We start from the raw sequence: 13,419 nt of genomic DNA, 5'->3' as shown, positions 1-13,419 counted from the left end.
GGAAAAAAGGCAAGTAACATATAAAGGGAGGCCTATCAGAATTACACCAGACTTCTCACCAGAGACTACAAAAGCCAGAAGATCCTGGGCAGATGTCATTCAGACCCTACAAGAACACAAATGCCAGCCCAGACTACTATACCCAGCAAAACTCTCAATTACCATAGATGGAGAAACCAAGATATTCCATGACAAAACCAAATTTACACAATATCTTGCCACAAATACAGCCCTATAAAAGATAATACCTGGAAAGTTCTAACACAAGGAGGGAAAGTACACCATAGAAAAAGCAAGAAAGTAATCTTCTTTCAACAAACCCAAAAGTAGATAGCCACACAAACATAACAATAACATCAAAAATAACAAGAACTATAATTCTTTAAGTATTATTTACTTTTATTGACAGTCCACCCTTTTTTGTTCCTACTATTCAAATGCAGGGATGTAAGACCTTCCCTACTCATATGATACTATTTTTCAGGTAAAACCTTGCAAGCCTTATTCCTGTAACACCCTTCATATTTCTAAAACCATCAGTCTCTGTATTCTTAATACTTTTCACAAAAGGAGCTACTACAATACTCAATGTCAAAGATATTGTTTCTATAAAAATTTAGTAACTCACAACCTCGACATCAGAGAAAAGAGAGAGAGAGAGAGAGAGAGACAGAGAGACAGACAGACAGACAGACAGACAGACAGACAGACAGACATACTGAATACAGCATGTTCATTATGGCTAATTAGCTTGGTGTTCTTGTGTAAAAAATCTAACAGTGTAAAACCTAACAGTGAGTGCAGGGATTGTCCCTGACTCTTTTGCCTACTTGTGAGACCCTTTTTCTCTTACTGGGTTGGCTTGCCTAGCCTTCATGTGATGGTCTTATTGTAGCTTGTTGGGTTGTTTGATTGATAACCCTGGGAGTCCAGCTCTTTTCAGAGCGGAGGCAGTGGGGGTGTGAATCTGGGGAAGAGCAGGAATGGTCATGGTGGAGGGACTGTGGCCAGAATGTAATGTGAGAGAAGAATTTAAAAAATCACTAATGCTACTGCATCAGCAGAAAAAAGAACCATCCTGAGACACTATAAATGAATAAAAATAAAACTATAAAATAAGTCTGTGTAACCCATAAGAAGACAAAGAAAATGAAACCAAAGGGGGGAACAGAAAAATAAAATTAAAATGACAGACTTAACATAATAATTACATTAAATGTGAATAGCCTAAATACACGAATTCAAAGGCAGAGATGGTAGCTTAGGAAAAGCAGCACTCAGAACTCTAAACTTATGTGAAATAAGCAGATCGTTATGTGATTACCTGCTTCAAATGCTACTGTCACATGACCTTCCTTCCCCCTTTACTTTTTCTTCCATGTGCCTTTGGTTTCAAACCTGACTTAGATGTCTTAAATAAGCAAAAAGCATGGCAGTATTAGAACAACACTGGCTTGGGTGTTGGAGCATCTGCTATATGTGCTCTAGTCTTCCTATCTGCAGATGACTAGTTCAGAGAGAAAATAAACCTTCATCTTGCATAAAAAAAATATTCATATCTATGCAAAAGTAACTAATACACACAGGATACTGTACAGTTGAAAGAGTACAGTGTAGGAGACCAGAGATGAGCCCCAGGAGGCAGCAGGAGCCTAGCCCTGCACTTGGACCCGTGCTGTGGGACCAGATTGGCAGGTCGCTACGACCCAACCTCAAATGGCTCCCGTGTGTCTTGTGGAAAACCACAATGAACAGCTGTCAGTTAACCAGAAAGCCATAGAGATTCTGGACAAGATTTCTCAGCCAGTGGTAGTCGTGGCTATTGTTGGATTGTGCCGTACAGGGACGTCCTATTTGATGAACTATCTGGTGGGACAGAATCATGGCTTCCCTCTGGGCTCCACTGTGCAGTCTCAGACCAAGGGCATCTGGATGTGGTGCATGCCACAACCTACCAAGCCAAAGCACACCCTGGTCCTCCTGGACACCAAGGGCCTGGGGGATGTGGAAAAGCGTGATCCTAAGAATGACTTGTGGATCTTCGCCCTCAGCGTGCTTCTGAGCAGCACCTTCATTTACAACAGCATGCACACCATCAACCACCAGGCCCTAGAGCAGCTGTATTATGTCACAGAACTCACTGAGCTGATTAGAGCAAAGTCTTCCCCAAATCCTGCTGGAATAAAGAATTCCACAGAGTTTGCGAGTTTCTTCCCAGACTTTGTCTAGACTGTTTGGGATTTCACGCTGGAGCGGAAGTTAAATGGGGAAAAAGCCACAAGGGATGAGTACTTGGAGCATGCCCTGAAGCTGATCCCAGGTGACAATCCCAGATTCCAAGCATCCAATTTGTCCAGGGAATGCATTAGACGTTTCTTTCCTAACCGGAAGTATTTTGTCTTTGACCGGCCAACACATGACATAGAACTCTTACAACGACTTGAGGCTATTTCAGAAGACCAACTGAATCCTAAGTTTCGGGAAGGGACGAAGGCTTTTGTTTCTTACATCTTCACTTATGCCAAGATCAAGACCCTCAGAGACGGAATTAAGATCACCGGGAATCGACTGGGGATTCTGGTGACAACCTATGTGGATGCCATCAACAGTGGAGCGGTGCCTTGTCTGGATGATGCAGTGACAACTCTGGCTCAGTGTGAGAATTCAGTAGCTGTGCAGAAGGCAGCCAACCACTACAGTGAGCAGATGGCCCAGCGACTGAGGCTTCCCACAGACACGCTCCAGGAGCTGCTGGATGAGCACACAGCCTGTGAGAAAGAAGCCACTGCTGTCTTCATGGAGCACTCCTTCAGGAACAAAAGTCAGCAATTCCTGGAGAAGCTGGTGGAATTAATAGGTGAGAAGAAAGGGCTTTTCCTGTTAAAGAATGAAGAGGCATCTGATAAATACTGCCAGGAAGAACTGGGTCGAATTTCAAAAGACTTTATGGAAAATAGTTCAACATTTTTTGTTCCTGGGGGATACAGGCTCTACATGGACATGAGGGAGAAGATTGAGCATGACTACTGGCAGGTTCCCAGGAAAGGGGTGAAGGCAAGTGAAGTCTTCCAGCGCTTTCTGCAGTCACAGGCCATCATCGAGAGTTCCATCCTGCAGGCAGATACAGCCCTCACTACTCAGGAGAAGGCCATTGCAGGGGGGCGCACCCAGAAGGAGGCAGCTGAGAAGGAGCAGGAGCTGCTAAGACAGAAGCAGAAGGAGCAGCAGCAGTTGATGGAAGCTCAAGAGAAAAGTTACAAGGAAGACCTAGAGCAACTAAGAACAAAGCTGGTGCAGGAGAGAGAGCAGCTCATCAAAGACCAGAACATTATGCTGAATAAGCAGCTGAAGAATCAAAAGGCTCTCCTTGAGGAAGGATTTAAGGAGGAAGCTGAAGCAATGAGCGGAGAGATTCAGCGACTGAGAGATAACATCAAGGATATGGGAAAAAACAGTGTTCCAGTTGTGCAGCAAATCGTAACAGGAATTTCTGCAGGTTTCTTTATGTCTGTTTATGCACTGGTTTTAACACACAATCTTTCACTTTTAAGGAGATGATGCTCTGTGATATGCACTCTGTTTTATTTTGAAACTGCCTGTTTTCCATTTTCACTCAGTGAGGTTAAACATAAAAGTGTTGACTAGAAGGCATCTGTGCCCCACCCACATTAGATAGAGCACACTCATATATGTCTGCACAGGTAATGCTTGCCTTTAGAGAACACAGTTTTGAAGCTATGCAATTAGTCATTACATACGATTACTGTTGGCCAATTTGACTGGATACAGAATCAGCTAGCAGACAAGGTTTTCCGAACTCCTATGAGGACCATGTAGCCCAGGTTAGCTTGTGGGATTATCTCAGGTGGGGCAGCCCACATATAGGATTATCCCTATGTGTGGGCAGTACCATTCCTGTAGACTGAAGACACAATAGAAAGATGAAGGCAAACTGGCTTCCTGTCTGTGGATGGCATGCAACTGACCAGCCTCAATTTCTCTCTGAACGCATTCTCTAGCCTCCACAGCATGTGTCATCGTGACACATGGACCACAACAAACCCTTTATTAAGTTGCTTTTGTGAGGGTGTTTTATCACAGAAAGGGGAAAAGTCATTGATATCATAACAGTGGGAAGCCTGGGAATTGCTTAAACATCACTGAGTTAGATTGGCAACAAATTTTAAGATGACTTGATCTTGGAGGACTATATAGTCAAGAAACAAATGTCAGTCAAGCTATCTGTATAATGATCTAAATTAAGCCAAAATATATCTTAAAAAAATAGTCGATACACCATCAAAAAAAAAATAAAAGAAAGAAAGAGTACAGTGTAATTATATGACAATAACAGTATTAAATCACAGTCAAAGTGATGTAAACCTATGTAAAATATCTTTTGTAAAAATTTAGATAGATATTTACACTATTCTTGTAATTGTACCAAAATTCTCAAGACCTTCTCTTTACTCTGTAATAAGCAATTCAAATAATGCCTGAATCTGCATCAGAAAATATTTTTTAACAGATTTAATTCATTTATTTTTGTTATATAAAAACCCTTATGTGGTAGCCACAGCTGGAGCCTGGGTCCTCTGAACAGAGAGTCTGGTGTGGGTTTTCGCAAGATGATCAGTGAATTCCTGATAAGGAGACTTGGTGAACACAGTCTCTTTCCAGAGGTGGGGGGTCAGGGAGCTGTAGGCCTTGGAGATGGCATCAAAGGTGGCCTTGGAGATGGCATCAAAGGTGGCCTTGGCAAAGTTGCCCAGGATGGCAGTGCAGCCTCTAGCTGAAGTGTAGCAGTCATCTATACCGGCCATCACCAATAGCTTCTTCAGCACAGAAGCAGAGACAATGCCAGTGCCTCTGGGGGCAGGGATGAGACACACCAGCACAGAGGCACAGCAGCCTGACACCTTGCATGAAACAATGTGGGGCTTGCCAATCTTGTTCCCCCAGTAGCCTCTCCACACAAGGACAATGGAGAGCTTGGCCGAGATGATGTCCCCTCGGGTGGCAGTGGCAACCTGCTTGGAGCACTTAACATCAAGACCAATGTGAACATTGTAGTCCCCAATAGCGACAAATGCCTTGAACCTGGTCCTCTGGCCAGCCCGAGTCTGTGTCTGCACTGGGATGATTTTCAGAACCTCATCCTTTAGGGATGCACCCAGGAAAAAGTCAATAATTTCAGACTCCTTAACAGGCAGAGAGAACAGGTAGATCTCTTCCAAGGACTTGACCTTCATCTCCTTATCCAGGCGGCCCACCTTGGTGACAGTGATCCAATACTTGTCTTCAACTTTACCTCCATGAGCCCCATGGCCTCAAGCATGACCATGGCCCCTAAGACCACCGAATACTCCAAAGAAGCTGCCATGGCCTCCTAATCCTAGGCTCCTGGGTCCTCTGGGCCCTCCCACTGCACTGGCATCATCCACCATTTGGTGTTTTCCCAGAGAAGAAGAAGCAGGAAAATATTTTTAATGAAGACAATGATAAATAAATATATATGAGCCTGTGAAGTTCAATGTTGACAAGTCATTGAATGCCATGACGTCATTTCTTCTCCTAGCTTTTATCTCAACCATAACAATATGAAACAATATAAGAAGTAGTCCCCAATGGAGGAGTTAGAGAAAGGACTGAAAGAGCTGAAGGGGTTTGTAACCCCATAGGAAGAACAACAGTATCAACTAACCAGACCCCCCAGAGCTCCCAGGGACTAAACCACCAACCAAAGAGTACACATGGAGTGACCCATGGCTCCAGCAGCATATGTAGCAGAGGATGGCCTTGTTGGGCATCAATGGGAGGAGAGGCCCTTGGCCCTGTGAAGGCTCGATGCCCCAGTGTAGAGGAATGCCAGGGCCAGAAGGTGGAAGTGAAGGGGTGGGTGGGGGAGCACCCTCATAGAAGCAGGGAGAGGGGAGATGGGATAGGAGTTTCCAGGGATGGGGAACCGGGAAAGGGGATAACATTTGAAATGTAAATAAGAGTATCTATATATGTAAGTGTATATATATTTCTAATAGTATTTTTAAAGCAGCAGTATTTTTCAATATCCCTGGCTAGCTCCCAAATGAATAAGACTGAGACTTCAAGATTTATTTAAACAAGCTTTACAGCACAAAACCTTGATCTACTCTAATCCTCTAGGCTAATCTGGCTACCTCCTAGTCAAAATCCCTAAGATGCTTGCATTTTATTATTAGTCTTGCTCTTTGGGCTTCAAATGTGTTCTCTCAGCATGTTCCCTTTCACCCTCTCTGTGTCTGAATACCCCTTCTTCTCTCTCTTCCCCTCCCCTGGATGTCAGAAATCCCACCCTATTTTCTCTTCTGCCCAATAATTAGCTGATCAGCTTTTATTGACAACGCAGAGAATAAATGGTGAGCATTGTTTACACAAACTTGAAATAGGAGATATTTGGGACAAGCATTACAATGCCGTGTCTGGATTGCAACAAGTTATGGGGGCAGAGAAATAAGCATTTGATTAATACAAGGATAATCTTTACACAGTGCACAAAGACATTATGCCTATGGTGGGTCTGATTGTTCTGGCAGCAAGTGTATAGTAGAGGATTGCAAATTCAATCATCAATAGGAGGAGAGGACCTTGGCCCTGTGAAGATTCTGTGCCCCAGTGTAGGGGAATGCCAGGGCCAATAAGTGGGAGAGGGTGGGGTGGCAGGCATGGGGAGGGGGGAGGCAACAGGGGTTTGTTTTTGTTGTTTTTGTTTGTTTCTTTGTTTGTTTTTGGAGGGAAAACTGGGAAAGGAGAAATTTACATGTAAATAAAGAAAATATCTAATAAAAAATTAATAAATCTTTTCTAAAAAATTAAATAAGTAATAAGATAGGCAGGTGAGGATGTGAACAAAAGTGAACCATATTTACTGCTGGTGGGAATGCAAATTAATTCAATTTCTATGGAAGCTTCGCAAAACACTAAAATTAGATCTCTCATATGCACCATGTATCCCTCCTGAAAGTCTCTAAGTTACATATCACAGAGACAGTTGCACATCAATATTTATTGCCACACTACTCACATCAGCCAAGTTATGAAACCAGTGTAAATGTCCAACAACAGAAGAATGGATACTGAAAATGTGAGATACATACATCAATAGAATAAAACAATAGAACTTTAACAGCCATAAACAAAAGGGAAATTATTTCAATTGCAGGAAAATGTATCTAAAGGGAGAATGTCAGGCTAAAGGAGTTAAGTCAGTCTCAGACAATTATCACAAGTTTTCTCTCAGTTGTGGATTTTAGACTATATAGAGGTGTATAAAGTCTTATATGTATATATGAGGTATAAGTAGAAGCAACATGGTATAGGGGAATGAAGGGGACAAAGAAGGGAATAAAGAGGGAAAAGATAAAGTCATGGAGTGAATACACTCAAAGAAAGTACATTGTATAATATGAAAATGTCAACATAACAAAGTACTACCATGTGCAATGAATATACATCAATTAAAAACAAAAAAATTGAGAAAGGAGGAAAAATTCAAGATAGAAAGTGAGAAGAGATCTCAAAATGTAAATTGTAATTTATGCTGAAGGACAATACAGAACTGATTTCTTCTACTTCCTAACATGCCTTCTTGGAGACTACCTGGTCATCTGGATTCTGGCACTTCCCTTCAAATCAAGGAAAACTCCAAGAAAATATGAAGGGGCAAAGGTTGAAAAGAAAGTCAGATAGCGATAAGTAGCCCAGTTTTTGTTTGCTTTATTTTGTTTTAAGTTAAGCACCTCCCTCCAACAATAAGGTAGGGAGTCCCAAAAGACCAATGCAATCCAGCCATTAGGCCTCCAAGATGAGGTGACAGCCAGTGCTTAGACCCAATCTCCTGGGGGTAGGGGGAGGGAGATGCTCAGTCTAAGTGATATTAGGTTAGGCTTAGCTGCCTCTGCCTGAATGAGGCCTAGCAAAAACATGAGAACAACAACAAAAAAAAAAAAAATGCTGCATGGTCTGTATCAATAGAACAACCTGGTCCAGGCAGAAAGTAACAGAAATTTCCAAGTATTCAGGGTCTTCAGCAGTCAATCAGTTCAAAATGAAGTTGAGGAGAAGAAAGTTAATGAATTTGCATTTACTTTAGGTGATACTTTTGGTGGGAACAATCTCTTTCCATCAGGGTATATTCTTAGATCCTATCCCTTCTTGAGCGATCCCACTGACATCTCATAAGGACCTTACTGATGAAAAGTTAACCTGGCCACAGGCTACCATGGCCTACCCAGACTCCTTTGTGTTCTAACATCACTAGTATACCAGCAGACACTTCGAGTTCTCTCTTTACTGCACTTTAAAAGGGCTGGTCATGTAGGACCAGATAGTGGAATGCTGTCTCTGATGAGAAAGGTACCACAAAGAGGATGGTAATAAAGATCTGGTTAGGGAACAGTCTGATGCAGATGCTACTTTTATCTCAGGACTCCTTACCTCCATGATACCTGTATAATAATTTCCTCTGATATAAAACCTCTATCTTGTAGGGAAGCTTATTAAGACAAAGGATGTCAAAAAGATAGGTAAATATTCCATCCTGCAAGGAAAAAAAGATAGGTAAATATTCCATCCTATAACAAAAAGCTTTAAGATGTCCCTGGAACTGCCTAGCCCCCTTCTCCCTCAAGCATACATAAGCTGTAGAGACTGATCAGAGAGTATCTCAAACAAGCTGAGCCACAATGAAGAGTCTCAGACTAGCTGAGCCACATAAATGCAGAAGAGATCAGCCAAGCTCCTTGAAAGAAGCTCAGACCACCTTAACCTGAAAGAGACATTTCCTAGCTTATTAAGCTGGCTGCAAGTTGTGAAGTTCACTTCAGGTTTCCAGACCTGTTACCAATGCTTTGATGATGCAGCTGTCTTTGAGTCATTTCTGCTCCTATAACTAATCCCCAATAAATTAACTTGTTGGTTCACCAAGTTGGATATTTGTAGTGACGTTACTCAGATCTTTGTCCATTCCCTATATGTGATAGAAGATGTTGATTCACATGTTCCCAGTAATAGTGTCACACCACACCTAAATACTCCAGAGCTGCACTCAGGTTTCTGCCCCAAATTTGACACCAATGTCTGAGCTTTCACCAACCCCCAATTTGCTGTTTTTCCAGTTTCCCTGGCTGTATTCTTCCAAGACTGCCTTATGTAGTTAATAACAACACCAAACATCCCCCCACTTACACGATTACACTGAATAGGATGCACATAAAGAAATCTTCCTCCTAGCCCTCTGTTGTGGGCCTGAGGCACCTATCTAGCTATGACTTGGCCAATGGAACAAAATATCTTCGAGGATGTTCACACACACCTGGCAAAGGCTGTCTTACAGGTATGAGTTCACCCTGCCCTCTGGACTCTGATAGGGTATCTCCACTCATGGCAAGAACATAAGGTACCTCTGAGTATGGTAGGGGGCCTAGATTGAGGGTCCTACCACTTAAGTACCAAAAGGTCAGTGGTTAACTCTATGGCTTCAAGACCTAGCAGAGCATCCTCGTCTTATATTTCCAACTGCACCAGCAGCAGCAGCAGCTGTAGCAGCTACCTGTGCCACAGCAGCATCTTGGTCATCAGCTTGCATCATTACTCACACTTCTTCCACACCCTAAGAGGAACCCAGAGCCCCTCACCACCTGACTGCCTCCAAGCAGAAAACACAATCCCCCAACGCAGAAAACACAGGAGAAGCTCTACCCCTCAAAGCACTTGTGGCTTTGCTGAGCATGCAAATACGTCTCTTCCATATGACAAAGGGCAAGCTTTGTGTCCTGGACTCCAAACAGAAGCTGCTGCTGTAACAGATAGTTTCTATATGCCTACCCTGCTTATGGAACACAGTAATTGAGGGCCATGATAAGCTTACCCTGTCAATCATAATAATCAGTGTCACTAGGCAATGCCAGATGAAGAGAACTGAATTGTAATTGTTTGTGAGGATGTCATGAGTCAATGCAGAAACGTTTGGGTGGAGTAGTACGTCAGAACCAACACAGCAGAGTCTTAACATCTCAGGGGGTTAGGGACACTGGTCAGTCAGCTTGCACAAGTTCTCTGAATACCCATTCCTGCTGCCTAACTGAACTTCCCAAAGCCTCAAGTTTGTTGGGATCAGTGCCATTCGTGGGTGGTGCAGCCTGGAGGAAACCAATATTGAAGGGTCCCATATAAGTCCTTATACAACCTATACAAGTCTCCTGAGAAGAAGCTGTGTGAAACAGCTGTACTTTTCTGGCCCTCAGAGATGCCAAGCCCGCGACCCCCACCCCTCCCTCCCCGCCCTCCCAGCCAAGTCTGGACAGAACGCTAGGTAAAGGGAACCAACCCTCGCGAGATCTTGTTTGCTCATGCGCAGTGGGCCTCACGTGCTGTTCTATGTATAAACCCGCTACGCTGGGCACAAGAACTTCCTTTTCTTAGTCAAATTGAGAGTGATACGGTTGTGTTAGTGACGTGATTGGGGTGCCAAAGGAAAAGCCAGAGTAGTCATGCAGGACTCTGTTGAGGGCTTAGATGGGAGAGCAGGGGTTGAAGAAGGTGAGGAGAGCCAACGGAGGCCTCAAGCTCCCGATGCCCAGGCTAGCTCTCAAAATTCAGCTACTGAAGGTGACCATAGCAACTTCCCTCAGAGTTGCCCACAAGATTCTGGAAGGCCAGCTGCTCCTGGGCCCCCGGCTGCTCCTGGAAGTCAGGCTGCTCCAGGAAGTCCCAGCCCAGGGAGTGCTGTAGGGTCTGGAGCAGCAGCTGAAGAGGCAGCCGTCTTCATTCCCCACAGCGAGCAGGTGCCACTTGTCCCTGGACCCAGTGGAGATACTGCATCAACAACTGGAAATCGACTCCTGGAGTTGTATCCTTTCCTAGGAGACAATGGCAGGGCCTTCGGGAAGATAAGGAGGCTAAAACTTCCATGGAAGGCTTTCAGAGCACAGCTGACTAGGGAAAGGACGGACAGGTGCAGTATGGGCAGTCATGGCAGGACAAGGAGACTCCTTGCCTGAGAGGGCTAAAGAGTGTAGAACAAGACCAGAACCACTAGGGAGGTAAGAGGTGACTGGGCTTGGGTTGCAGGAGGGTTCTTTGCCAGGCAGTCCTAGTAGGTATATCCAGGCCAAGGTATAGTATGCAGTGGATGGTCCCTTAACATTATCTCCTCCCAGCTCTGTAACAGTGCCTTTCCGGACTGCTGTTGAGGCAGACATGGCCCGCAGGTCCCTGGTCGCAAATGCCCGTCGCCAGCAAGTGATGGTTCAGCAGGAGTTCACAGTGAATGACAGTATCCTGGCTGTGTCAGTATTCCAAAAGTCTGGAGAGGGTGGCCTCAGGGTTGGGACGCAGTGTGCACTCTAGTGGTACCCAAGGGAGACACTGGGGGATTATAAGCAAGCAAGAAGGCATTGGGTGACGGATCTAAATAGATCCCTCATCATTTCCCTGATGGTGTTTCTTCTCTCTCAATTTTAGTAGGTGGACTACTGAAGACCCTGTCCTCTTCCGAATTTCCATCAACTCTTTTCTTGACCAGCTCTCCCTGGTGATGAGAAACATTCAGCGCCTGGAGTTTGTGGCTGTTGTCAAACGGGGACGAGGAAGAAGTCGTGAATCCTAACTTGTTACCAGACACAAGAAAAGTCAGAAGGGTTTCCTGTTTTGAGTAATTGTAATTTTGAACTTAAACTTCAGCGCTTCAATGCTGTATGCTCCATATCAGTCAGTCTCTTAGTTGCATTGTTTCTCAGTTGCTGAAGGAATGGGTGTTTAAATGTGATTGAACAAAATAAAAAATAACAAATATTTTTCATCTGATTTTACTTTACTATGGCAGAAATCTCCAGATTTTCTCATCTGTGTGCTTTTGTAGAGGAGAACTTCTGGAATTTAAATGTTTAAGTAATCCAAAGTAATTTAAAACAGTTTGGGATATGGAAAGAAAATTAAATTAAGTATAGTCTTAGAGCATTTAATGGGGCTGATTGTTTTTTAATTTTAGTATGCAATACAGCTTATTTCCTCATGGCATTTTCATACACACTTGTGTTTTCTTGTTTTGTTTTGTTTTGTTTTGTTTTGTGTGCTCTCTACCTTGTTCTCCCTTTCTCCACATCTATCCCAACCTTAACCCTTTCATCTTCAGTATCCCTCCCCCTTTTATTTTCATATCAGATATGTTCTGTCACCCTTCCTACTCCTTCTATAAAGTTTTTTTTCACTCCTCTGTCCCCTCTACTTTACTGGAATTTACCTACACTAAGTGCCACATAAATATATTTATATAAAAATTAAAAGGAAATTTTTTCTATTGAACATTTTGAGTTTCTACTCTGAGCCTTGAATTTCTTTCCTTAATATATTTTACAGCTCATCCATTTTCTTGTAATATGTGAATTTATTTTTTGATGGGTGAATAAAATTACCTGTGCCACATTTTCATTATCTGTTCTCCTGTTGATAGACAATAGGCTGATTCCAATATTTAGCTAATATTAATCGAGTTGCAAGTAACAAGATAAGATGAGCAAGTGCCTTTGTAGCAAGATGTAAAATGTTAGATATTTGTTCAGAAGTGCTATATTAGCATCTTTAGTAGCTGTATTTTTACTTTTTGAGAAGCCTACACACTAGTGTACTCGCTTACAATGGTAATCAATGAGATTTCCCATTTCCCCACATCTTCAGCAGCATCTGTTATCATGTTGTTTTGATAATAACCATTCTAACTGGGCTCATAAGACAGATTCTCAGTGCAGTTTTAATTTGTTTCCCTATGTAGTTCTGTCAGTAGTTAGCCTAATTTCCTGACTAGCTGGAGTCCTATTCAGAAAAGCCTTACCTATGCCTGCATCTTGAAGTGTTTGGTACTATTCCTTTCCTAAATTATACAGCAGTTTTTAAAGCATTAGTATTAGTTTTCCTTTGAAGATCTAGAATTCAGCAGTGATGCCATCTGGGCATGAAATTTTTAGTCTTGAGGTATTATTATGCTTCTTCAATCTTATAACTTGTCATAGATTTGTTTAAATTATTTCTCTCATTTTTGACTTAGTTTTAATCATATTCATCTAGAAATTCATCCATTTATTTTAAATTTCATTTTAGATTTGGTAAACCATGTGTTTTTTTTTAAACTTTTATTGCATTATGATAAGAAAAGTTACATGATTTCAATTTATCTGAATTTGTTAACATTTAAAAACATATTTTAGGGGAGTAACTGGGTCCAGCAGGACCAGGCACACAGGAACTCCACCAGCCCAGTGACTCCGGTTCCTTCTGGTCTGCCTGGGCTGGGGACCAGAGCAGTCTTTGGGCACAAGCCCCACAGCCAGTCCCACAACACCCAGAGGAAGCTCCACTCCCAGGTGCTCTGACACACCCAGGATCAGA

At 42.8% G+C, this 13,419-nt stretch overlaps 2 protein-coding genes and 1 pseudogene across 2 annotated transcripts; 2 read left to right on the top strand and 1 right to left on the bottom strand.

The window, feature by feature from the left end:
- The first annotated feature begins 1,668 nt into the window (after positions 1-1,668).
- On the top strand, positions 1,669-3,637 carry LOC116093219 (annotated as a pseudogene).
- An 880-nt stretch (positions 3,638-4,517) lies between these two features.
- Positions 4,518-5,440, bottom strand: LOC116093211 (40S ribosomal protein S2-like). Its single transcript, XM_031374610.1, has 2 exons — positions 5,406-5,440; positions 4,518-5,325 (listed from the first exon to the last, which is right to left on the bottom strand). Exons 1-2 carry the CDS (start codon positions 5,438-5,440, stop codon positions 4,563-4,565), a joined length of 798 nt encoding a protein of 265 aa, XP_031230470.1. The 3' UTR covers positions 4,518-4,562.
- Positions 5,441-10,454: 5,014 nt separating this feature from the next.
- Positions 10,455-11,823, top strand: LOC116093205 (EKC/KEOPS complex subunit Lage3-like). Its single transcript, XM_031374596.1, has 3 exons — positions 10,455-10,885; positions 11,196-11,324; positions 11,500-11,823. Exons 1-3 carry the CDS (start codon positions 10,527-10,529, stop codon positions 11,642-11,644), a joined length of 633 nt encoding a protein of 210 aa, XP_031230456.1. The 5' UTR covers positions 10,455-10,526; the 3' UTR covers positions 11,645-11,823.
- Positions 11,824-13,419: the final 1,596 nt, after the last annotated feature.

This window comes from Mastomys coucha, chromosome X (genome assembly GCF_008632895.1).
Source record: "Mastomys coucha isolate ucsf_1 chromosome X, UCSF_Mcou_1, whole genome shotgun sequence".
In the NCBI taxonomy this organism is placed as follows: Eukaryota; Metazoa; Chordata; class Mammalia; order Rodentia; family Muridae; genus Mastomys; species Mastomys coucha.
The sequence above is the reverse complement of the archived record's forward strand: the minus strand, read 5'-3'. Positions and strand labels throughout refer to the sequence as shown.